Here is a 26,327-nt window from a genome sequence, read left to right as displayed (position 1 = left end):
AAAAAAAAAAAAAAAAGAAAGAAAGAAAGAAAGAAAAAGAAGAGAATGAATACCTATTTTAAAATGGTCACAGAGGTTATTTCATGATTCTTTTGGACTTCAGAAAACTAGGGTTGGGAAACCCTGAGACAATTAAAGAGTTTCAGTTTTAGATGCATTTTTAAATGTTACTTTTCTTCTCTTTTTAGGAGTTTAATCTGATTGATAGGCGTGAGCTGGCACCTCTTCAAGAATTAATAGAGAAACTTGGATCAAAAGACAGATAAATGTTTCTTCTAGAACACAGTCACCCTCTTGCTTCATCTGTTGCTAGAACTATCTCATTGCTATCTGTTACAGACTAGTGATACAAACGTTAAGAAAACAGGATAAAAAGATACCCGTTGTCTGTGTCTACTGATAAAATTATCCCAAAGGTAGGTTGGCGTGATAGTTTCCAAGTAAGACCTTAAGGACACAGCCAGATCATAAGTACTGTGATAGCAACCAAGTATGACTCCTGTTCTTGTCACAGAGTCATACCTGGTTGTAATATGTGTTGATTAACCTGTAGTTTATAAGTTTACTTATTATTCTTTTACTCATTTTACTCAGTCATTTCTTTACAAGAAAATGATTGAATCTATTTTAAGTGACAGCATAATGGACATTGAGCATTTCCACCAATAATTTATGAATAAGTTTCCAGAACAGATTTCCTAATAACACAATCAGATTGGTTTTATTCTTTTATTTTACAAATAAAAAATGTATTTCTAAGTATCCTTGAAATTTAGAACATGTGTGTCACTTCAGATAACATTTTAGTTTCAAGTTTGTATGGTAGTGTTTTTATAGATAAGATACGTATATTTTTTCAAAATTCATGATTGCAGTTTAAATCATCATACGGCATGTGTGGGTGGGAGCAACCAAAGTTATTTTTACAGGGACTTTATTTTTTGATCTTTATTTGGAATTGTTTTCACATCTGTCTAAATTATTAGGAGTGTATATATCAGAAGTAATTTTTTTATGTCTTCTAAGGATGGTCTTCCAGGCTTGTAGTCTGAAAAGCTTCATTCAAATAGTAGCTTTTGGCTGAGAAAAGGAATCCAAAATATTATAACAAATTTAGATCTCAAAACCACTATTCTTATTATTTCATTATTTTTCAGAGGCCTTGAAATTCTGAATAGAATGGAGGAAAATACTCAGAGTACTTGATTATTTTATTTCCTTTTATTAAAAAAATTACTTCTATGTTTTTATTGTGTCTTGAGCCTTAGTCAAGAATAGTGTAGAAATGCATGAACTTTATTCTAATGAGGATAAAACTTAAGAAAAACCACAATAAACCGTGAAGGTGTACACATCTTACAACACAGCTAAAGTTTTGGTGTGCTACCTATTCTTGAGAGAGTGAGTGAGTGTATGTGTTTAAAGAAGACAAAATGGGAGAAATAAGTTTAAAAAAATCCTCATTCTGTTAATATTCAAAAGATGGACTGAGCTCCCACTTGGGTTTTATCTTAATTGTTTTTGTATCAAAACTTGAAATTCCTGTTTCTATTGGGATAAAAAAACCTTCCCCTTGAGTGAAGAAAACATTTATTTTTTATTTGGTTTCTAGGATATAGTAAACTCTAACAGTCTATTTAAAATGTACTGAGGCACAACAGTTATTATACTGGAAGACTTGCCAAACTGGCAAAGCTTTAAGTTCATCAGCATTCTATGTGGTTCAGAGCTGTGGTTTTGGCAAAGTACTTTACCAGCCTCCTTGATGGCTTTGATAAAGGTTAGATTTGATGGTTTTTTTTTTTATTTTTTTTTATTTTTCTTCTTATTCCACTAAACTATAAAGAAAATAATTATTTAGAAACTCCATTTTAAATAATCATTTTCTATAAATTCTTAAATATATACAGAATTTTAAAGGAAATAGAACATTTCATCTGATTTAGGTAGCATCCACATATCATTGAGGAATTAAAGTGTGGGACAGTCATTATTAAAAAAAAGAGAGAAAAGCCCTCTATTAGACATTCCATAATCCATGTTTTAAGTTTATCCAAAGGTCCAAATGTCAGCCATTCTGTATGTTCATGTTGATCATTTGCAAACAAGAAAGCAGGTTTCTAGATGTCACTTAGGCTGTGAACTGCCTCTCAACTTTTAAACCCTGTTGGCTTTACTTTTTTAAGTCCACAAGTGATGAAACTGGTTTCTCAGCTCGGCTTGTACATTCCTCATTATTTCTAATATTTCAAATATAATAAAACAAAAAAAAAGTTATCACTTTTCTCCACTTATTTTCTAAGCCCCAAAGCAAATGAAAGACGATCACGTCAGGACAGTAGTAAAGGCAGCTTATAAATAGGACATAAATCAGAGATGTGTTGGTATTTTGATACTCAGACTGTCCTTTTTAAAGATAAAAATAAAAACATTACCAGGATCCCAAGTTAATCTGGCTTAACCAACCGTACACCTAAATATTAGTGTTTAACTCCAAGGCTGGGGAGCCAAGGTGGGGAGGAGAATTGGAGGAAGGGGAGATAATGAGATGAGGATGGCGCCTTCTTGGCTTGGCTAGAGGGCCAACCTTTGATAACAATTTGAAGAAATCAATCTTTTTGGCTCTTCTCACTTATATTTCCCCGTGCCCAAGGTTTGTCTGTTCCATAACACTCATTCCCTTCCCCCTGGCTAATCAGAAGTCATCTCTTCAGTGTCTGATCTCTGCTCTTCATACATGGTTACATACGGGGTGAAGAGTGCTTGCTAAATTATGCAGTTAATCCTATGATGCTTTAATTTTCAGGCCTTCAAAAAAAACTTGGACAGTGATGTACAGATTTTTAAGTAGTTGAACTTCCTTTTACTAGTTTTTGTATTGACAGCCAAATGTGTCTTTCATTCTTCAGATTGTGAATAAAGTGATTTTACAGGACTTCTAGCAAACAAAGCATTTCCTTTCATCTAAGGCTTGTAGAACCCTAGCTCATATAGCTGCTTACATGAGAAATGCAAAATCTGTATTCACCATGATTTAGGTAACAAAGGTAAAGTTTTTCTAGTAGTGCAGGGGTAAGAGGAACAATCTTGGCGGTAATATTAAGTTTTGCCAATATTATGATTTTCTGATTGTATTGTTGGCCTTCTGTCTGAGCATTGAGGATGTACTAAAAGTAGAACTTCTCAAACATAATATCATTACCTCATAAGCATTAACAAATCAGGCCCAAGGAGCATAAGTCCTAGAAGATTTGTTTTTAAGCAGCCCTAGTCATGGCGCTGGTGCAGTCGCTGCCTTGTTATAGGATAGGAGCCTGCCTCCTGTCGATAACAAAGCCTCACCTGAAAAATGCCAGCCTGGACACCAAAGGCTGAGCACAACCTTCAGCAGGCACATTATTTCCCCGAGATCAGTTCAGTAAGTGAATTCGGTTTCTACTATTGTAGAATTCTGGCAAAGAGGTAAAATCGTAGTCCTTAGGTCATCCTATTTTTGCTTTCAATTTTGGTATTTCAGACTGTATGTAAAAGGCCTTGGGGGATGATAGTTTATGTTGTAGCAGTAATTTTTTTTGAAGCAACTGCATTGACATTCATTTGGGTTTTCTCTAATTATCAGATTCTATTCCAAACAAGTATTCTGTAGGTCCAAATGGATTACCAGTGTGCTATAGACTATTATTAAGAACAGCATTCTATTCTACATCAAAAATAGTTTGCGTAAGTTAGTTTTGGTTACCATCTAAAATCTTTTTAAATGTTCTTTACATAAAAATTTATGTTGTATTTTAAAATCCTTAGGGGCTTTATCTATTTTTCTAAGTCCGTTAACTGTACTTTTTTAAAAAGTATTTTGTATCTACTTTTGTAACTTTATCAGAATAAAATATATTGAAAGCAAGAAATGACTGATTATGTATATCAACACACTTATTTCTGTTTAAATATAGAAACTTGAGAGTTTTGCAAGTTCTGTGGATTTTTTGAGTATAGCTTAAATTTGAAAAGTTACCTTTGTATACATTTAGTGGCTAAAATGTTTTCTTAGCCCTTAAAAATGGAAGTTCCTGAATGAACTAAGTATCATACTAGGACCCAATGCCTGAGAAACAAACTATGCCTCTGATAGTGGCTAAAACCCATCCCAGACAAAAATACGTGGTCTCCTTCCTGCCATGCGAATCAGGCTCCAGATCTCTTTGTACACTCCTGGTTCTGAGATCGTAGAGTTAAAATTAAAAACTTAATGAATGTGGCTAAACAGTACAAGTTAACAATAATTTTATTTTTTTGAGACGGGGTTTTTGTTGCCCAGGTTGGGAGTACAGTGGCACAATCTTGGCTCACTGCAACCTCCACCTCCTAGGCTGAAGTGATCTTCCTGCCTCAGCCTCCTGAGTAGTTGGGACAACAGGCATGCACCATCATGCCCAGCTAATTTTTTGTATTTTTTGTAAAGAGGGAGTTTTGCCATATTGCCTAGGTTGGTCTCGAACTCCTGAGTGCAAGTAATCTGCCCATCCCAGCCTCCCAGAGTGCTGGGATTACAGGCATAAGCTACCACACCCAACCTAGTTAATACTAATTTTGTATAAGCTATGAGTAAACTAGCAATCAGTTTTGTATTTCTTTTGACATTTTCAGTAGGCCTAAAGTTGATCATAAAAAGGATAAGCTTAATCTTTGGGAGAGCCAGACTCTGGGTTCCAACCTGCGCAGCCAGAAACAGTGTCCAAACTATGCCATGGACCTTCTCTAACAAATACCCCATTGATGTCCCTACTAGGTACGGACACTACAGCCTGCACCATCCCCACTTAGGTGTGGACACTAGCCTGCACCATTATCGCTGGCCACTAGATGCCAGTCTCTGCCATGGAACCTCTCAAAAGCTAGCTACCTTTTTGCTTTTTACAGGAGTCCTTTAGTAGGTTATCTCATTTAATCCATAAAGCAACCTGGGGAAAGTGATTGCAATTAAGAGATACACCAGAAATATTTCAGTATTCTTTAGACCATGCCACGAAAGCTCCGACAAGTTCAAATAGTACATAGCAAGTCAGGCCTCTGTTTCTCTGGATAGCATTTGCAAAAATTCTGCATGCTCAACAGTGCTAGGAGGCTCTATAAAATAAAATGCTGATACAATGAAAAATTATCCTAATGAGGTTAAAAAAGGAGGTGCATCGAAAGAGTTCCTACCTAATGAATTTCCTGAGTTGGCCCAGATTTAATATATGTTTGAAAGCTATGAGTGATCATGTACTGAAGAGAAGAGAATCTCAAGGTCACAGCAAAAAAAGATGCAGAAAGCATTGACTCATTTCCTGGGACTAAATGCATTTCACTTTTATTTTAATCATTAAGTAAAACTTACCTTTTATTTGTTTCTGCCAAAAAAATACTGGAACTGTTGGAACTAATTTGGAAGCCCAAGATTGGTCAGATTGTCCTGCAAATCCTTTTCTAGAAAGTTTCAAATTTAGACCTTTGGAGCGCAAATTGCTGAGCCTCTATCAGTTCTGTTCCATAATAACGGTGCATGCACTTTTTGTCCTATATTGGGCTGTTGACAGATGACTCAAGTAAGGCTCTGTCCTCATGGAGCTTATAGACCAGTGGGAACAGACACATACATAAATTGATAGTTGTAAAGGGCCGTAAGTGCAACAAAAGTTACAGGTAAGTTGCAGGCCCTAAGCTTATTGTGAGGCAGTCAGAGGTGGCTCCTTGGGAGAAGACAAGGCTTGAACCTTAAAAGCTGGGCATTAAAAAGTGGGCAACTGTGTAACCAAACTTGTAGCATAGCTTATACAGGGAGATGCAAGTATAATATTACTGAAGGATAGATTTCATTTGGGCAGGTAGATAGTGGTTAAATCATAAAAAAGAACTGTAGGTGATGGGGTGTCTGAAGGATTTCAAGTAGTAAATGTTTTCATTTCATTTATTTTTGAGACAGAGTCTCACTCTGTTGCCCAGGCTGGAGTGCAGTGGCTCGATCTTGGCTCACTGCAACACCCACCTCCGAGGTTCAAGTGATTCTCCTGCTTCAGCCTCCTTAGTAGCTGAGGAGTAGAGGCACACGCCCCCACACCCAGCTAATTTTTGTATTTTTAGTAGGATGGTGTTTCACCATGTGGCCAGGCTGGTCTCGAACTCCTGACCTCAGGTGATCCGCCTGCCTTGGCCTCCCAAAGTGCTGGGATTACAGGCGTGAGCCATCATACCCTGCCTAAATGTTTTCACTTCAGATGGCTCTGACAGCCTAGGGGAAACTGAGGATAGGAGGAAAATGGGGCAGAGAGTAGCTCAGAATAACATAGTGTGGGCAGTCATCAAATTATGGGGAAATGGAAGATATAAGCAAAAGTACCCCTTTTTTTGGAGACAAAAACCTGGTAGAAAGGCCGCCACGGCGAGCTAATGGTTTGTAGTTTGAGTAGAGACAGTGTTTCACCATGTTAGCCAGGCTGTTTCTGAACTCCTGACCTCAGGTGATTTGCATGCCTTGGCCTCCCAAAGTGCTTGGATTACAGGTATAAGCCACCTTGCCTGGCCAAAAGTGCCATTTTAAATAAAAGGAAGAATTCTACCAATACAAATCTGTAAGCTTTGTTTAACCTCATTTGGTTAGAAGTGAGAAACCCAATTAAAAACTGGGTTTAGTGCTTATTTCCAGCACTGCTGGTTCCCAGCTGTACAAACAAAGGCAAACATTTGTCTCCTTTTATCTGTTTTCTTCTTTGTCTTGCTTCATTTCCAAAGTAGCTCTGCCTGCATGGTTGCAAAGATGGTTGCCAGCAACTCCAGCCTTTCTACCAGCTTAGCAGCACACCAGAAAAAGATCAACATCTGGGAACTATAGACACTGGGGAATACAAGAGGGAGGAAGGAAGAAAAGGGGCAAGGGTTCAAACTACCTATTGGGTACTATGCTCATTACCTGAAGGACAGATTCATTCATACTCCAAACCTCAGCACCATGCAATATACCTCTGTAACAAGCCTGCATATATACCCTCTGATTCTAAAATAAAAGTTGCAAGGCCGGGTGCGGTGGCTCAAGCCTGTAATCCCAGCACTTTGGGAGGCCGAGGCGGGGGATCACGTGGTCAAGAGATCGAGACCATCCTGGTCAACATGGTGAAACCCCGTCTCTACTAAAAATACAAAAACATTAGCTGGGCATGGTGGCGCATGCCTGTAATCCCAACTACTGAGGAGGCTGAGGCAGGAGAATTGCCTGAACCCAGGAGGCAGAGGTTGCGGTGAGCCGAGATCGCGCCATTGCACTCCAGCCTGGGTAACAGGAGTGAAACTCCGTCTCAAAAAAAAAAAAAGTTGCAAAAGGCTGTCTGTCGCCCAGGCTGGAGTGCAATGGTGTGATCTTGGCTCACTGCAACCTCTGCCTCCTGGGTTCAAGCGATTCTCCTGCCTCAGCTTCCCAAGTAGCTGGGATTACAGGCATGCACCACCACGTCCAGCTAATTTTGTATTTTTAGATGAGATGGGGTTTCTCCTTGTTGGTCAGGCTGGTCTTGAACTCCTGACCTCACATGAGGCCGCCTCGGCCACCCAAAGTGCTGAAATTAAAGGCGTGAGCCACCACGCCTGGCCAGGATCCATTTCTTTAGTTCCAGAAAAGTTCCTATACTAACTCTTATTGGTTTGGCTCAGATCATGTGGCCAACCCTAAGTCAATCTCTGACTAGCCAGACTTGGGTCCTGTTTCCACTCCTAGAACTGGGAATAGATGTGGCTCATCTAAACCATGCTGTTTGAATAGCAAGGGGATGGTTCACCACTATTACCCTGCTTGAAAAAAAGTTTTTTTTGACAGTTTTAATTGCATCATTGACTCAATGAAGGAAACTTAGAGGTTAGCAAATCATCTGTAAACATTTTAAAGGAAGGAAGCAGAAAATGTAAGACAGGCTAGTAATTGATTCAAAGGAGAAATTCTTAAGGTCAGAACCTAGGAGTCAGTTAATATTGTAATAAATATTTTAGACAACATCCATATAGAACAACTATAGGTCCATCCATCCAAGTGCAACGCTGAAGGGACGTATTGATTGCATAGGCCAGAATATTGGCCAAAAGCTGGTAAATCCTGCAGGGTGCCATCAGACCACGTGCGCAAACAAATACAGCTGGAGAGAGGAGGAGCTTGGTTGAACTTCTGTCTTGACTGGTCTGAGGACTCCAGAGGCGGGTAGAATTTGCCAAGAGTTCTACCCCATCCCACATGGCATCAGCTTCCGTTCCATTCTTATGGTCCATGGCTCCAACCTGGGCCTCTGTTAGGCTGTGTCCTGTGGCACCTTAAACTCAGGCAAATTCAAAACTGTTCGAGGACTCTGCTTAGCCCCCAACTAACCCTCCTCCATCCAAGTCATTGTCCAAGCCAGAAACAGGAGTCATCTCAGATACCCTCCCCACCCTCACCCCAACATGCAGTCGCTCGATTCTATTCACTTCCCGTGTCTCAGTTCACTCTTCCATTCCTCCTTCCACTGGTTTAGTTCAGGCCCCTCTGTTCTCACCTGGACCATCGCGGTAGCCCGGAGCTTCTGAGCGTGTCTCCGGTGGCAGCCCCTAGTACGCCCTCCTCCTCACAGGAGCAGAGCGATCTTTCTAAAGCGCGAATCAAATCCTTCCACGAGTCCCCACACCGGGAAAGAAGGCCAAGCTCTCAGAAGCTAGGCTGCCGACGTGGGGAGTGGGAATGGAAAAGTGCATCAGGGGCACGAGAGGTATTCGGATGAGGGAAGGCTCGTGTCGGGCGCCAAGACCTTGGAGTGTTTCTGAGCTGAGGAGGAAAGAGGTTTTCACGCGGGCAAGGAGACCCTATCGGTGAAACAGGCCCTGGGGAAGCTGGAGGAGCGCGGGACGAGCCCAGGCAGAGGGCGGGGCCCGAGGCCGGCTGGCGCTGCAGTGTCAGGGGTGGAGTCAGCCAGAGGAGGCGGAGGTGGGGCCCGGCGTCCGGCAGCCTCAGGGGACTGAGCCAGGCGGCCGGAGGCCTCCCGGGCGGGGCCTTGAGAACTGGGACGGGGCCCCGGGAGGCTGGCGGCCTCCGGGCGGCAGGGGGCGGCCTCTCCCACGACGGCTGCTCTCGGTCTCCCGCTCCGCATCTTTCGGGCATATGGTGACCTCGGGCGGCGGGTCGCGTCAGCCGGGCATGGCGGCATGGAGCCCAGCTGCGGCAGCGTCTCTGCTCCGCGGGATCCGCGGGGTGAGCGCGGGCTGGGTCGAGGCTGCTCTCCCCGGGACGGGAGCTGTGGAGGGACCGTGGGGCAGGCAGCTGTCGGGGCTTGAGGGGCGGGCGCGGCACCGGCACTGGGGGCCTTCTCTTCCTTTCCCTCATTCATTCATTCATTCATTCAGTCAGTCAGCGAGTTCGGCATTCGAAATTTCAAGCTCCAGAGCGCTCTGGGGGAGCTCCCGAGCTGGGTGGAGTTTGGAGGTCAGGCGGACAGACACATAAACAGTCATAATACAAAGGGCACAAGGGGAAAAAAAAGATGATTTGCAGAGCGGAAGAGAGAAGTCATAGCCCGAAGTCGAGGCGTGGGTGCAGGGGACTGTAGAGGAGCTGGGGCCTTGGGAAGGTCGACTGGGCCTCTGACCTTGATCCTCTCCAGATCCCACACTACCGGAGCAGAACCCAAGCTAGGGACACTTCCCACGCGCTCTCCTAATTTCTCCCACTTTCTGATTCATCCTTTGCTTCAGTTCATACACTTCTTTCTCTTTCTTTTCATTTTCCGTCTCCCCTGGTCCTCTACCTGCCTCGCCTGTGTATGAGGAGTTCTTCCACTGTAGTGACTTTGAACGTGGTCAGTGATGATCTGGGGATGTCAGTTGATTATTCCACTAAAGGCCGCTGACCACAGATCTGCTAAGATGAAAGAAAGGCTTCTCCCAAGGATTCTGCAACACTCACCACTCTCACCCCTTAGTGGCTGCCGATTCTGCCTGTCATCTGGTTACTCTCTGCCTTTTCCCCCTAGATTCTGCCCCCAGAAGCAGCTCCACCCCACCCTTACCCCCAGCAATCCTGTCCAGTCTCTCAACATTGAGGTTCTGTCCCTCCATACAGCAGGCAGACAATCACACGCTGGACCTTTCTCCTGATGTGCATTTCAACTGCCTGTCAGACTTCTCTGCTGGGGCCCAGTAGAATTGTCCCTGAGTAGTTCTTCCCCTGCTCATTCATTCATCTATCCAACACCAAGTGCCTCTGAGGGCCTGCCCTGGGGTCAGCTCTGGGATGCTGCCCTACTCAGTCCTGGTCTATAAGACCAGTGGTGAGAGAGCCGGTGCACAGCTCATTTTAAAGGAGGTGCTCTGAGTTCTGTGACATAGGACCTTACTCTGAGTTATCCAGAAGGACTGAGGGGTAGAGGGGTGGGACCTTCAGCACCAGCACCCATGAACGGCCCTAGTGTCCTCCCACCTGTCATCCATGTCTAGTCAGGGACCAGCACCCAGTACTTCCTCCATTGTAATGCCTCTTCCTGACTCGCTCCAGAAGGCATTGTTTCCTGCAGGTTACTTCGGTACCATGAGCCTGGGTTCCATCATCTGGAGCCACATCACCTGTCTGACACAGTCCGCAATCTTTAGGCTGGCATTCAAGACCTGCCACACTCCATTACCAGTCTGCCTTTTCAGCATGTGCTCAGCCCAGCCAAGTGACTGCCAACCAGTTTTCTGCTCCTTTACTCCTAAATGTTGACACATGTTCCATCAGAAACAGGCTCCCCGGGTTGGGCGCTGTAGCTCACGCCTATAATCCCAGCACTTTGGGAGGTCGAGATTGGTTGATCACCTGTCAGGGGTTTGAGACCAGCCTGGCCAACATGTGAAACCTTGTCTCTACCAAAAATACAAAATTTGCCGAACATGGTGGCAGGCGCCTGTAATCCCAGCTACTCTGGAGGCTGGAGCAGGAGAATAGCTTGAACCCAGGAGGCGGAGGTTGCAGTGAGCCAAGATTGTGCCGCTGCACTCCAGCCTGGGTAACAGAGCAAAACTCTGTCTCAAAAAAAAAAAAGAAGAAAAAAGAAAAAAAGGAAACACAGACTCCCTGTGGTAGCCATTGGGGAAGGGGTGTTGATGCCAGTGGTAAACAACCTACAGATCCTCCTTGTTCCTTCTTCAGGTCCTTTCATAGAATTCTAACACTGCTCCTCAGTGAGAATGAGCACATGATGAAGGATAGCTGGCTTACTGAGCATTGGGTTGTGAGATCACATCGCACTGGGGAGAGTGGAATTTGGCCTCGCCATCCAGGGCAATGGATGCCAGATGGCCTACTGGGATGGATCTGAGGCAGGCTGTCCAGCTTCTCTTCTGGCTTTGCATCTTCTTAACCAGTTCAACCTTGGGTACATTACTGTGTCTCTCAGTTTCCTTACCTATAAAACTATCAGCATAATAGCGTCACATGACATTGAGGAATCAAGCATCTCTTGAATTAGGTTTGGGTCCTCTTGTCTCTGGAGTCAAATTGAGTTATTAACAATCATCCTAGGCTGGGATTACGCCGGTAATCCCAGCACTTTGGGAGGCAGAGGCGGGTGTATTACAAGGTAAGGAGTTCAAGGCCAGCCTGACCAACATGATGAAACACCATCTCTACTAAAAATAGAAAAATTAGCTGGGCGTGGTGGTGTGTGCCTGTAATCCCAGCTACTCAGGAGGCAGAAGCAGGAGAATCGCTTGAACCTGGGAGGCGGAGGTTGCAGTGAGCCGAGATTGGGCCACAGCACTCCAGCCTTGGCAACAGAGTGAGACTCCCTCTCAAAAAAAAAAAAAAAATCATCCTCTCCCCGCCATTAAAAGTTTATTCTGTGTTCTGGAGGGCTTACATGGACTGCTAATACCACAGAGCCCCTCTTAATTAACCCGTGACAGTGCTGGCAAGGGCTCAGGGGCCTGCCTTACAGGGGAATGGCAGGCAGGGGCTTGCACAGTGGCCCAGCTCGGGGGCAGCAGCGTCTCCCTCTGCCCTGACCCTCCTCTCTGTTCTTTGGCAGCTTCCACTTCACTGTGTCCGTCGGATGTTTGCCTCCCAGACTGAGGGGGAGCTCAGAGTGACCCAAATTCTCAAAGAAAAGTTTCCTCGAGCAACAGCTATCAAAGTCACTGACATTTCAGGTAAGGTTTTCTCTCATCCTTCCCACGGCACTTTGATAAGATATTGCCCTTTGGAAGGACAGAGGGCTAGGGGCTTGGAGGAGGGGACTTACTGCTGGTGAGTAGCTTCTCAAGATGTGTTGCTGCCGGACAGATGGAGCTCGGCCGCCCGCACCTGTTGAGATGGCAGTCAGGATTCAGAAACATCACAGGGAAACTGAGGACAAGGCACAGCTGGGAGGACTCAAGGTTGCCAGCTTGGCTCAGCTCAAAGTCCCTCTCAGTCACCCCAAAGCTCAGGTTCACAGTCTGTCATTTGACTTTAATAGGTTTTCCTTTAATTTCCCCCCATTCTTCCGACACCCTAGGATGTCAGAGCTGGAGTAGACCCCAGAAGGGTTTTGTGCAACTTCCTCATTTTCCTCAAGAGGAAACAAGCCCAGAGAGGACAAAGGACCTGCCCACCTCCTCACAGGGAAGAGACAGTGGAACTGAAACCAGAACCGGGACTCAGGGCAGACTCTGTCCTAAGCCCAGTTACCAGCCCCAGCCAGGCTCTGTCCTTCTCAGGCAGCCACTGGCACCTAGAAGTTCAGGCTGGCAGTGTGTCAGGAGTAGGCTGGAGAAGCAACTTCTGCACCCACAGGATGTGGAAGATAGGCCCTTTATCCACACACACACGCATACACAGAACGGTGCATGGCGTGGGCCGCTGTGTAGGCATCAGCCTGAATCTCTCCACACCCAGAGGCAGGCTTTGCCACTCAGCATTGCCACAAGGGCTCACTGACTTTACTGAGAACATAACATTTCCAAGGATTGGGGAGAAAATTTGGAAAGTAGATTTTATTCTGGAAACTACAGGAAATAAATCAAACTAAAAATTTGCTGGGGTTTGGGCATGGTGGCTCATCCTTGTAATCCCAGCACTTTGGGAGGCTGAGGCAGGTGGATCACAAGGTTAGGAGTTCAAGACCAGCCTGGCCAAGATGGTGAAACTCCGTCTCTACTGAAAATGCAAAAATTAGCCGGGTGTGGTGGCGTGCGCCTATAGTCCCAGCTACTTGGAAGGCTGAGGCAGGAGAATTGCTTGAACCCAGGAGGCAGAAGTTACACAGAGCCAAGATTGCACCACTGCCCGCCAGCCTGGGTGACAGTAAGACTGTCTCAAAAAAAAGAAAAAAGAAAAAAGATCTGCTGGGGCCAGGCACAGTGGCTCATGCCTATAATTCCAGCACTTTGAGAGACTGAGGCAGGAGGATCACCTGAGGTCAGGAGTTCGAGACTAGCCTGGCCAACATGGTGAAATCCCGTCTCTACTAAAAATAAAAAAAATTTAGCCAGGTGTGGTGGTGAGTGCCTATAATCCCAACTACTTGGGAAGCTGAGGCAGGAACATCATTTGAATCTGGGAGGCGGAAATTGCAGTGAGCCAAAATTGCACCACTGCACTCCAGCCTAGGCAACAAGAGTGAAACTCCATCTCAAAAAAACAAAAAAAAAGATCTGCTGGAATGGTACATTAGGTGAGGGCTCTGCAGGGGCCCCTGGGCAATGCCAAAGCCTTGATGTTTCCAGGTCCTGAACTTGCCCCTGGCTCTGCGCAGTCCTAGACAGAGGGCAGAAGGGGAGGCTGAGAAGCTGGGTTTAACCAAAACTTGGACTCCTAGAGCACATTATAAGAGAAGCAGAACAAAGCCTGTTGAGTACATTGCACCTGTCATGCAATGGCCTGGCTGAGTTAATAGTGCAGAGGCCATTTTCTTGCCTATGTTATTTCATACTAGAGCCGTGCATTTATGATCAGTCATCAGCACTAGCTCTCTAGCCAGGTGGAGGCAAAGCTCAGGCAGGGGGTGGATGGCCCACCAAGCTCTGCCTCGAGGGCTTCACCAAAAAGCTCTCCCCCAAAACCCAGGATGAAACCCTGGAGGATGCACTGTGGACTCTGCAGTGCCAGAGACATCCCCAAGCAGCTCAATGCATGACATGTTGCTGGCTCTGAAGCTCCCCTGGTCCTTTTTTTTTTTTTTTTTTTTTTGGAGACAGGGTCTCACTCTGTTGCCCAGGCTGGAGGGCAGTCGGGCGATCTCGGCTCACTGCAGCCTCCACCTCCTGGGTTCAAGCAGTTCTCCTGCCTTCGCCTCTCAAGTAGCTGGGATTACAGGCACTTGCCACCACACCCCGCTATTTTTGTAGTTTTAGTAGAGATGGGGTTTCACCATGTTGGTGAGGCTGGTCTCGAACTCCTAACCTTGTGATCCACCTGCCTTGGCCTCCCAAAGTGCTAGGATTACAGGTGTGAGCCCCTGGTCCTTTCTTTTCTTTGGAGAGTATTACACAGTTTTCAAACCAAATTTTAGTGTATTTTTGCAATTTTAAAATACTGATTGTTGGTCCTTTGGAAGGTGGAACACTGAAATTCCATCCTTCTCATCCTCTTCCATGGTGTTTATTGGCCTAGTAAAAGGAAACACTCTACATTCCCTAGGTTTTCCCTGCTTTGTGCCTTATCTTTCCTGCCCGCAAGTGATAACCCTGGGTAGTGCAGTTGCCTCGCAAAAGGAAGAGCGCGTTTTGGACTGTGGCAGCCTGTCCGGAGGAGCACGTGGTCAGATTGGAAGCCATGATCTTTTCCTAATGGTCTTAGCAACTTTCCTTTGTGCTGAATGATATTCAGTCCTTTGGATTGTAGAGTACTTCAAGGACATATGGGACCATGGCTGCCATGACTTCATAATTGAAATGCTTTTGAATCATGTTTGTTTTAGGAGGTTGTGGGGCGATGTATGAAATTAAAATTGAATCAGAAGAATTTAAGGAGAAGAGAACTGTCCAGCAGCACCAGATGGTTAATCAGGTCAGTAGAGGCAACAGTGTCCCTTGCCACTGGCCTCCAGCCTCTAAAAGGGCCTGCCAAGCAGGGGTGGTGGTTTTTGCTGTCAGTTGCAGGAAAGAATAATGCGGTACCACAATTACGAAACAAGACCTGAGAAAAATAGAAACTGGGAGTATCTACATTGTGGCAAAAAGGAATTTTTTTCAAAATTGAAGACAAGCCTCCCAATAGTGATTTTGTATATCCTTGTATAATGCTACCAATATTTACTGTTACTGTCACATGTTGATGAATATATCTAAACATAGACAGTGCTAAAAGAGATATGTTTTTGTAGATTTAAAAAGGGTTTTTTGGCTTCTCTTTGAGACTGCTTTACAGGTGGGTCAGTTGATACGTGGCATGAGTGAGAATGGCTGCAGCTGCCCCAGACCCAGTGACAGAACCAGATTAAGTCTCATGTTAAATATTATCCATGTTGATTTTAATTTATACCAACATTGACCCTTGTACCTGTACCTGTGAACTTGCCCCCTAAGTGAGTGTGTTTGGCATCATTCTGGAAGGTCTTGCCATTGTGAACTAGTGTTATTTTTGTAAAGCACAGCACTGATCATAAGCCTCTCTTTGGTGGCCTGTCATGCATCGAGTTCAGGTGTCCTAGACTGCCATTCACACATTTCCCCCGCCCTTCTCTGCACACACCGTCCCAGCCAGCCTCTGCCTGTCTCTTTGTCTGGGCCTTTGCCCAGATTGGACCTCCAATGTCAGGATGCGAGTTCTCCAAAATGGAATGCCTTTCAGATACTAAAATTTAATCTAATGGGTAAGCCAATATGAAAACACAAGGCAGTTCTCCTCACTGTCTGCAAACTCTCAAGAAATACTGGTTGGGCTCCTTCCATGTGCCACGTCCTTTGTTAGGTATGGGGGACACAGCCTGCCCTGCACTGAGCCTGCTTTTGAGGGGGAATGAAAGACGAGTAACTGGGTTGTCTACTCAGGACAGTGTGAGGAGAGGCACATGTTGATGTAGGGGACCAGAGGACACCTTAATCCCAAGACTGTGCAGGTGACATTCCCCCAAACTGGGGGAATCACAGCCCTTCCCCACTCCAGACTGGTGCAGGTTCCTCCCAGTGTTGGAGGTGGCAGTGATGGTGATGGCAGTCACATTTATGGAATTCTTACTATGTGTTGGGCACTGTGGTCAGTGCTCAGCATGTACTTTATCACTAATCCTCACAGCAATCCTTTGAAGAAGTACTTTCAGCTTCCTTCCTTGTGTTGCTCTCCTTTTCTCCTGCTGAAGATGGGCCTTCTCTTCTTGGTGGGAAACATGGGCTCTGGCCACCTCCAGTTGCTATCACAGCATATTGGCCCAAGAAACAAAAATGGACCCAAGGCTCCACTCTCAAAAATCCCAAGGGAGATTCCGAGTGGCCCAATTTGGGTCATGTGTCACCTTGGTCCAATCATAGGCTGGGCCTATGTGACTGAGGTCACATAATGACCTCAGTATCAGACCAACTGCTAATTCCACCAGAATTATACAATAAAGTGGAAAATGAATTATTCCCCAAGAAAAGGAGATCACTAAACAGATGAGAAAAGAAAAGTATCCACTCCACTGTGATTATCAGATTTTGTCCTAGTATAAAAGGACGTTATCTCTTCCTCTATACTGACGATAAACTTGAGAGGTCCAAGCCCCGCTCTGATCCTGTAACCTCTCTTTCTCCCAGCACTGCAGGGGCCAAATATCTTTTTGACTCTGGTGGTTCCTTCAGATTTGGGCTCTGACACCACTTGTAGCCTTAAAACAAGTCCCATAAATAATTTGAAACTTTATTTCCTGCTCTGAAGTGACATTGGGGAATTTGTGCTAATTGGTACGATTTTAAAGAACCAGCTCATTTTAAAGAATGCTTATTGCTCGAAATAATAAAATACAGGAAATAGCCTAGAAGTTCTTTAGGGGGCAGGTTGAAAAGTTATAATACATTCATATAATAGAATACTATGCTGATGCAAAGAAGAATGAAGACACCCATATATGCCTAATACAGAAAGATCTCCAAGATAGATGGTTGGGGGAAAAGCAAAGTATAGAGCAGGGGTGTCCAATCCTTTGGCTTCCTTGGGCCACAATGGAAGAAGAATTCTCTTGGGCCACACATAAAATACACTAACATTAATGATAGCTGATGAGCTTTAAAAAAAAATCGAAAAAAAATCTCAAAATGTTTTAGGATAGTTTACAAATTGGTGTTAGGCCACATTCAAAGCTGTTGTGGGCCGTGGGTTGGACAGGCTTGGTGTAATTTGTTTGAATTGTTTACCATTTGCATTTTAAAAGGTCATAGGGTTGAATATTAGCTTGAATATGCCTGCTGAATATGCATTTTTAAATCCCTGAAAATATACACAAGAAACTGGCCTCCACCATGGCTCACTCTTGTAATTCCAGCACTTAGGGCAGCCAAGATGGGTAGATTGCCACAGTCCAGGAGTTCAAGACCAGCCTGGGCAACATAGTGAGACCCTGTCTGTATAAAAAATAAAAAATTAGCGAGGCATGGCAGCACATGCCTCTAGTCCCAGCCACTAGGTAGGCTGAAGCAGGAAGATTGTTTGAACCCAGGAGGCGGCGGTTGCAGTAAGCCAATATCGTGCCACTGCACTCCAGCCTGGACACTAGAGCGAGACTCTGACTCAAAAAAAGAAAAAAAAAAAGATACACAAGAAACTAACAACAGTTCTTTTGGGAACAGGGGTGGAAACTGGGGAGATAGACAGGTGTAGGAGGGAGACTTCCCTGTACACCTTTTTATACTTTTTGATCTTTATGTTAGATATTATTGATTTAAAAAAAGAAAAAATTGTTTTTCAAAAGAAGGAAAAATTGCTTGAACAAAGCACATACACAGCCTTCTTCAATATAGAACTATATAAAAATACTCTCAGAATTACTGTAATCAACATGAAATATACAAAAACTGATGATGCTGTTTTCTTATTTAGGCACTAAAAGAAGAAATCAAAGGGATGCATGGATTGCGGATATTTACCTCTGTCCCCAAACACTGACCACACCCTGGCTGCATTGATGCTGCTGCTTAAAACCTTGGATGAACTTGACTGACCCCATTCTTTCCTAGGCATTTGCCAAAAAAATTATATATTTTGCTCATATATATTTCCATATTATAATTATAGAAGATGTATAATCTATTTAGATGTTAATTAAAGAAAAACAAACAATGAAGCTTTTGAAGGGTCATTAGCAATGCTTCAGGTTCCTTTATTTTGGCCAAATAAAATTTGTCTTTATTTATTTATTTATTTATTTGTCTTTAGACAGTTCTGTCCTACAGAGAAAGAATGCAGTGCCAGCTTTTTGTCTTGTGAAGAGGTTTTCCTGTTTCTTCCCCTCCACGAAACTGCTCAGGCCTCTTCATCTTACTGAAACAAAGAAAAGATCCTTTACTATTGCTGTTCTTTTCCTTTATCATTCTTTTTTCCCACTCTAAACTTCTTTTTTTGTTTTTTGAGATGGAGTTTCGCTCTTGTTGCCTAGGCTGGAGTGCATTGATGCGATATTGGCTCACTGCAACCTCCACCTCCTGGGTTCAAGTGATTCTCCTGCCTTAGCCTCTCAAGTAGCTGGGATTACATGCACGCACCACACCTGGCTACTTTTTTGTATTTTTAGTAGAGACGGGATTTCTCCATGGTGGTCAGCCTGGTCTTGAACTCCCGACGTCAGGTGATCCACCTGCCTCAGCCTCCCGAAGTGCTGGGATTACAGGCGTGAGCCACTGCGCCAGCTCCCCCTCTAAATATCCTACATGGATGATCTTGCAATCTCAATTTCTTATGCTCTGGAATGGACTCTGAATATTTGGGGGTGCTGGGATCCGGGTTCTTTTTCTGTATTTGAAGATCCTCCATCCTTTGATACTTGGTAGAAGACAGAGCCCACCTCCCACGACAGAAGCTGAAAAGATTTGCTTTCCCTGCCTCCCTCACAGCTAAGGCACAGGCAGGCATTCCAGATTCAGCCAATCAGATGGACCTGTCCTGAACTTAGGAGCAAGTGACATTGAGGAGCAGGGACAGTGGGACATCCATTCTTGCTACAGACATGGCTACAATGTCTGGTGTTCTGGATGGTGGCGGTGGCAGCTGATTCCGGGCTATAAGCTGCTGTCTCTGGAGTTCATGGCAGTCGTCCTAGGGTCTGGGTCTGCAGTGTGATTTGGGCTCCAGCCACGGAGACTTCCTTGTCCCTGTTTCAGCAGCTGCCTCGCCAGTGTTCCCAGACATCTTGTAACAGTCCCCACAGCGTTTCACTAAATTATTTTCTGCTCCCATCAGCCAGCACCCCTGTTACAATGGCAGTGGGAGGTTGACCATCCACTCCCCTCTCACCCTTCTCCTTCGTCTGTCATGGAACCGACCACCAGAGAAGTTAGGGGTCACTATTGGTTCTGAAGGTACCTCCCTAAGAAATGAGGGCATGAAGATATAACAACCTTGGGCCCCAGATTTCTAGGAGCAGAAAAAATTTCAAATATTCTGTTCATACACTGTGCCCCCATTGTGTCATTTTAAAATATTCTTTATCTGCGCAGTGGGGTTGGGAGGGATTGGTACCGGCCAGGGCAGAACTGCCTCTTAAAAAGAGTAGTGTCACTCCAGTTGTATCAGAGCTGAGAAGGATGGGACAAAACTGAGAACTGTGCCTCAATCCCTGAGCCACCTTGAAACAGCTAGCTACCCCGGGATGACTTCCAGGTGATGTGAGGAAACACCCAAGCCTGGAGTCCCAGAGGCCAGCAGGAAGGCAGTGGTCAATGAGAACGGAGAGACCTCAAAATTAGACACAGTGATTCCCTGTGTGGAACCTAGCTGTCTTCTCTTAAGGGTGCGCTCAACATAGTGATCTAAAGAGCACAATAAAGTGAAAGCGGCCTGCAGTTTCAGAGAAGACGACATCTAAGGAACAGTGGCTTTCTCCTCCTCCTCTCCCGTGGATTGTTCGCTCTGGGGGAAGGCAGCCACCATGTTATGAAGACACTCAAGCAGCCTGCAGAGAGGCCCATGGTGAGAAACTGAGGTCTTTTACCAACAGCCAGCATGGAAGGAGGCCATGTGCCAAGACAAGAGCCATGTGGGTGAGCCACCTTGGAAGTGGGTCCTGTGGCCACAGTCAGGCCATCAGAAGACTGCAGCCCCAGCTGGCATCCTGACTCGGCTGAGCCACTGCCCAGTTTCTGACCAAGAGAAACTGCGAAATACATATATGTGTTTGTTGTCTTAAGCCACTGTTTTGGGTTACATTTTTATGCAGCAATTGATAATTAATATATTTGTCCATTACTGAAGGAACACGGGGGCCTCTCACTTATTGACAGAAGGGTCGAAGAGCCAAACTGCAGGCTGGGTACAGTGGCTCACGCCCGTAATCCCAGCACTTTGGGAGGCTGACGTGGATGGATCCCTTGAAGTCAGGAGTTTGAGATCAGCCTGGTCAACATGGTGGAACCCCATCCATCTCTACCAAAAGTACAAAAATTAGCCAGGCATAGCGGTGTGTGCCTGTAGTCCCAGCTATGCGGGAGGCTGAGGCCGGAGAATTACTCAAACCTGGGAGGCAGAGGCTGTAGTGAGCCAAGATCGCGCTACTGCACTACAGCCTGGGTGACAGAGCCAGACTCTCAAAAAATAAAGAAAGAAAAAGCCAAACTGTAGAAAGGACAGGGATCCAGCTAAGAGTCAGGAACACCAGTGCTACTGGGTCTCCCCTTCATCTCCTGTTTGTTCCTCTCTGCAGATCAGCTTTATTATCTCTCACTCTAGATTGGCATCTGCCATACAGTGATTTGACTACCAGTAGCTCTTAACTTTTCATATTTTAATGTCCAGGCCAGCCAGATGTGGTGGCTCGCATCTGTATTCTCAACATTTTGGGAGGCAGAGATGGGAGCATCGCTTGAGCCCAGGAGTTAGAGACCAGCCTGGGCAACAAGTACCCTGTTTCTACAAAAAATAAAAATAAAAAAAATAGCCAGTTGTGATGACATGCACCTGTAGCCCTAGCAACTCTGGAGGCTGAGGCAGGAGGATTGCTTGAGCCCGGGAGTTTGAGGCTGCAGTAAGCTGTGATCATGCCACTGCACTTAGCCTGGATGGCACACAGTAAGATCCTATTCAGGCTGTGGGGCTTTCAAGTTCCCAGAAAGGCCTCTGATTAGCTCATCTTGAATCAGGAGCCACCTGAATTAACTAGCTGAAAAGCAGATTTTCTTTTCGAGTTCCCAGGAAGGCCTCTAATTGGCTCATCTTGAATCAGGAGCCACCTGAACTAACCAGCTGGCATCCTGGGGTCGTGTAAAATTGCTGTCTCTAGCTGGACTCTGGCTTGAAGTGGAGGGAGGAGGCCTTACCAAAAGAAGAGGGGGTTCTATTCTTATGAGAAGAGGCTGGGACAAAGCAGCAGATGTTCTTGACTGGAGGAAAAGGTAAGTGTGGTTTTGTGGGCCAAGCCACCTAGGAATCTCTGGTTGCCAGAAGATAGGGGGACTCTTCCTTCTGCTTCACCCCTCCTCCACCCAGGGAAATCTTTGGGCTTGTGAAATGTGTAACCCCCTACATGCTTCTAAATCTAGAAACAAGTAGGGCCTCCCCACACGCCCAGTTTTTCTTCCCGCAAAGTAAAAGGCAGGTTGGGAGAGGAATTCCAGGTTCTCTTTTCAATTGACTGATTAGACAAGGAGAAGAAAGTGTTTAATCCCAGCGGCCAGAGTGGGATGCAGACGCAGCCACTTCCTAGCTATTTGATTACGTGCTGCTTGTGGAAAATGCTGGGTTCACATGAGATGTCTTCTGAGCTCAGTGTCCTTTTAAAAACAGTGTGCAGTTTTCCAGTGAAAACGCCAAAGTGCCCTGAGGTGCCTGTTGACTGGGTAAGTCAGTGTAAGGGAAACCACCTGCTCCACAGCCATCTCCTGGGCACATTTTGTTCCTGGGTTCCTGTAGTGCCCCCTCAGCCCTGGTTATGCCACCTAACTAGCAGTGTAGGGGACAGGGTGGCCAGCAACCTGGGAGAAGACCTGAGGCTGAAAAGCCCCACCCAGACACAGACTGGTTAGGAGCCAATGGTTCCAATTCCCTTTCTTGGGAATTCAGAGTGGGAAGGGTGAGTGGATGACCCTCGCAGACAATGGCTGCTGGAGTGCCCAGGGCAAACAGACCTGGGAATCCAAATAGGGAAGGGAGGAGAGGATGGACCGGAGAGGCTGAAGTTGAACAAACGGACTGAGATGGTCATGAATGAAGGGGCGTGGCAAGAAAGTACTAAGAGAAAGCAGGCACTGAAATAAAGAAGATACAGTGATTCCCATTCTGGCTGCAAATTCGAACCACCTGGGATAGCTACAAGTATCCCTGCCTGGGTCCCTGCCAGGTTTAAAAGGCTCATTAGTGAGGGAGGAGGAGAGCCGAGGCACCGAGACCAGGTAAGTCACCGTACAGGTGGACTCTCCTCCCTATCCCCTGCCCGCCCCCACCCCAGGCCTGCCCTGCTCACCGCAGTTCCCCTCCGTCTAGCCCCCTTTCCCTCGATGGAGCTGCTGCACATCCATTATTTCACCTGCTCGCCTCCACCCCCTCACCTATTTGCGGGGAACTACCCCCCAACCCCTAGTGCCGCGGGGTGAACAGCCGGAGCACTCCTAGGCAGCCAGAGCCGTGGCAGGCCAGACGTGGCCTGCGCGCCGGAGATGCCTGCCCAGGAAAATGGTCGCAGCGGGCAGTGGTCAGTTAATCCTCTCATCAGAAAGCAGCCCGAGGAATCTGGGTTCCAACGGCGGCTCTATCCACAGGGTGCACCCAAGCATAGGGAAGGTGGAGGTGGAGGGACGCGAGGGGGTTCCGCCACCCTCTGTTCCCGGGTCCAGACGTTGTTGGGGAGCGGCAAGCGCGCCCCAGTCTGCGCCTCCTCGCCACGACTCTACAAGAAATGTCGTTTACGTGACACTCGCTCGGAGTTCACGTTCGCCAGAGGTGGCTTGTGAGCTCCAGCTGCCTTCTTCCGGCCGCCTAAAGGAGCGCAACCCGCAGCGCGCGCACTCTTCCACGCCCGCGGCCTCTCCACTCCCTGCCTAATCACCCAACACTGTGCCTGCACTGGCGCTAGTGATGCTGGTCCAGCTATGCTACGGGTCAGCTCTACCCTTAGGCACCTCATTCCAGGAAGCTGAACTCGTTTCTTAACTCCTGGTAAGATACCCTGTGGCTGTTAATTGAAAAGACCACTTGCGTAACTTAATTTTTCTGTAAGGAAAAGGTGTTTATTAGAGTGGTAGATGAGAGAGTACACCTAAAAGATGCGCGACCGATTCTTTTCTTTCTTTTTGTTATACTTTATTTTCTGGGGTACGTGTGCAGAACGTGCAGGTTTGTTGCATAGTTATATACGTGCCATTTGTTGCATACATCACCCCGTCATCTACATTAGGTATTTCTCCTAATGCTATCCATCCCCTTTGCCCTCACCCTCTGCTATCCCTTCCTTAGTCCCCCAGCGCTGACAGGCCCCGGTGTGTGATGTTTCCCTCCCTGTGTCCATGTGTTCTCATTGTTCAATACCCACTTATCAGTGAGAACATGCGGTGTTTGGTTTTCTGTCCTTGTGTCAGTTTGCTGAGAATGATGGTTTCCAGCTTCATGTCCCTGCAAAGGACATGAACTCATCCTTTTTTATGGCTGCATAGTATTTCATGGTGTATATGTGCCACATTTTCTTTGTCCAGCCTACCATTGATGGGCATTTGAGTTGGTTCCAAGTCTTTGCTATTGTGAACAGTGCCGCAATAAACATACGTGTGCATGTGTCTTTATAATAGAATGATTTATAATCCTTTGAGTATATACCCAGTAATGGGATTGCTGGTCAAATGGAATTTCTATTTCTAGATCCTTGAGGAATCGCTACGCTGTCTTCCACAATGGTTGAACTAATTTACACTCCCACCAACAGTGTAAAAGTGTTCCTATTTCTCCATACCCTCTCCAGCATCTGTTGTCTCCTGATTTTTTGATGATTGCCATTCTAACTGGGGTGAGATGATATCTCAACGTGGTTTTGACTTGCATTTCTCTAATGACCAGTGATGATGAGCTTTTTTTTTTAATGTTTGTTGGCTGCATAATGATGACTTTTTTTTTTTAACATGTTTATTGGTTGCATAAATGTCCCCTTTTGAGAAGTGTCTGTTCATATCCTTTGCCCATTTTTTGACAGGGTTGTTTGATTTTTTCTTTTCTTTTTTTTTTTTTTAGAGAGACAGGGTCATGCTATGTTGCCCAGGCTGGAGTACAGTGGCTATTATTCACAGGCGCAATCCCATTGCTGATCAGCACGGGAGTTTTGACCTGCTCTGTTTCCAACCCAGGCCAGTTCACTCCTCCTTAGGCAACCTGGTGGTCCCCCACTCCCGGGAGGTCACCATATTGATGCTGAACTTAGTGCAGACACCCGATTGACATAGCGCACTACAGCCCAGAACTCCTGGACTCAAGTGATCCTCTAGCCTCAGCCTCCCAAGTAGCTGGGACTACAGGCATGCACCACTGTGCCCAGCTTTGTTTTCTTCTTGTAAATTTGTTTAAGTTCTTTGTAGATTTTGGATATTAGCCCTTTGTTATAGATTCTGGATATTAGCCCTTTGTCAGATGGGTAGATTGCAAAAAATTTTTCCCATTCTGTTGGTTGCCAGTTCACTCTAATGATAGTAACTTTGGCTGTGCGGACGCTCTTCAGTTTAATTAGAACCAATTTGTTTATTTTGGCTTTTGTTGCCATTGCTTTTGGTGTTTTAGTCACGAAGTCCTTGCCTATGCCTATGTCCTGAATGGTATTGCCTAGGTTTTCTTCTAGGGCTTTTATGGTGTTAGGTCCTATGTTTAAATCTTCAATCCATCTGGAGTTAATTTTTGTATAAAGTGTAAGGAAGGGATCCAGTTTCAGCTTTCTGCATATGGCTAGCCAGTTTTCCCATTTATTAAATAGGGAATCCTTTCCTCATAGCTTGTTTTTATCAGGCTTGTCAAAGATCAGATGGTTGAAGATATGTGGTGTTATTTCTGAGGCTTCTGTTCTGTTCCACTGGTCTATATCTCTGTTTTGGTACCAGTACCATGCTGTTTTGATTACTGTAGCCTTTGTATTGTAGTATAGTTTGAAGTCAGGTAGCATAATGCCACCAGCTTTTTTTTTTTTTTTTTTAAAGACAAGTCACATCCTGTTTAATCACATGTAGTCAGTATCAAGTATATATTACAGGTAGCAAAGATAATACAGAAAGAACCTATTTTTTTAGGTTTTTATTTTTATTTATTTTTATTGCGTTTTAGGTTTTGGGGTACATGTGAAGAACATGCAAGATTGTTGCATAGGTACCCACATGGCAGTGTGGTTTGCTGCATTTCTCCCCATCACCTATATCTGGCATTTCTCCCCATGTTATCCCTCCCCAACTCCCCACCCCCCCGCTGTCCCTTCCCTATTTCCCCTCCACAGACCCCAGTGTGTGATGTTCCCCTCCCTGTGTCCATATGTTATTGTTCAACACCCCCCTATGAGTGAGAACATGCAGTGTTTGATTTCCTGTTCTTGTGTCAGTTTGCTGAGAATGATGGTTTCCAGGTTCATACATGTCCCTACCAAGGACATGAACTCATCGTTTTTTATGGCTGCATAGTATTCCATGGTGTATATGTGCCACATTTTCCCTGTCCAGTCTATCACTGATGGGCATTTGGGTTGGTTCCAAGTCTTTGCTATTGTGAACAGTGACACAATGAACATTTGTGTGCATGTGTCCTTATAATATAATGATTTATAATCCTTTGGATATATACCCAGTAATGGGATTGCTGGGTCAAATGGAATTTCTATTTTTAGGTCCTTGAGGAAGCGCCACACTGTCTCCCACAATGGTTGAACTAATTTACACTCCCACCAACAGTGTAAAAGTGTTCCTATTTCTCCATATCCTCTCCAGCATCTGTTGTCTCCAGATTTTTTAATGATCGCCATTCTAACTGGCATGAGGTGCTATCTCAATGTAGTTTTGATTTGCATTTCTCTAATGACCAGTGATGATGAGCATTTTTTTCATGTTTTTTGGCCTCACATATGTCTTCTTTTGTAAAGTGTCTGTTCATATCCTTCATCAACTTTTGAATGGGCTTGTTTTTTTCTTGTAAATCTGTTTTAGTTCTTTGTAGTTTCTGGATATTAGTCCTTTGTCAGTTGGGTAGATTGCAAAAA

At 45.3% G+C, this 26,327-nt stretch overlaps 2 protein-coding genes and 1 long non-coding RNA gene across 4 annotated transcripts in view; 2 read left to right on the top strand and 1 right to left on the bottom strand.

The window, feature by feature from the left end:
• MOB1A (MOB kinase activator 1A) overlaps positions 1–3,901 on the top strand; it is a 30,417-nt gene extending 26,516 nt beyond the window's left edge. The window contains exon 6 of the mRNA XM_017508693.2: positions 189–3,901. Coding sequence (XP_017364182.1) covers positions 189–266 — 78 coding nt within the window. The 3' untranslated portion in view covers positions 267–3,901. The remainder of the gene's footprint in view (positions 1–188) is intronic.
• The window catches only part of LOC108289297, a 10,461-nt gene extending 1,510 nt beyond the window's left edge, over positions 1–8,951 (bottom strand). The window contains exon 1 of the long non-coding RNA XR_001819098.2: positions 8,550–8,951. This is a non-coding gene — a long non-coding RNA (uncharacterized LOC108289297). The remainder of the gene's footprint in view (positions 1–8,549) is intronic.
• A 132-nt stretch (positions 8,952–9,083) lies between these two features.
• Positions 9,084–18,323, top strand: BOLA3 (bolA family member 3). Of its 2 annotated transcripts, XM_017508695.2 has the most exons (4): positions 9,084–9,238; positions 12,048–12,168; positions 14,919–15,007; positions 18,011–18,323. In XM_017508695.2, exons 1-4 carry the CDS (start codon positions 9,149–9,151, stop codon positions 18,074–18,076), a joined length of 366 nt encoding a protein of 121 aa, XP_017364184.1. In that variant the 5' UTR covers positions 9,084–9,148; the 3' UTR covers positions 18,077–18,323. The 2 variants fall into 2 exon arrangements, with proteins under 2 accessions (XP_017364184.1, XP_017364185.1); XM_017508696.2 differs by lacking the exon at positions 14,919–15,007 and having other exon boundaries at positions 9,085–9,238.
• Positions 18,324–26,327: the final 8,004 nt, after the last annotated feature.

The sequence above is a fragment of the Cebus imitator genome, unplaced genomic scaffold (assembly GCF_001604975.1).
Source record: "Cebus imitator isolate Cc_AM_T3 unplaced genomic scaffold, Cebus_imitator-1.0 Scaffold399, whole genome shotgun sequence".
Classification (NCBI taxonomy): Eukaryota; Metazoa; Chordata; class Mammalia; order Primates; family Cebidae; genus Cebus; species Cebus imitator.
Note: the sequence above shows the minus strand (reverse complement) of the source record. Positions and strands in the feature narration are given on the sequence as shown.

What these genes read in the sequence shown, in the direction of transcription:
- BOLA3 (XM_017508695.2), top strand. Translation starts at nt 9,149, where the DNA reads ATGGTGACCTCGGGCGGCGGGTCGCGTCAGCCGGGCATGGCGGCATGG. An exon ending in CAAAGTCACTGACATTTCAG is followed by an intron (nt 12,169 to 14,918) that starts GTAAGGTTTTCT and finishes TGTTTGTTTTAG; the next exon opens with GAGGTTGTGGGGCGATGTAT. An exon ending in AGCACCAGATGGTTAATCAG is followed by an intron (nt 15,008 to 18,010) that starts GTCAGTAGAGGC and finishes TTTCTTATTTAG; the next exon opens with GCACTAAAAGAAGAAATCAA.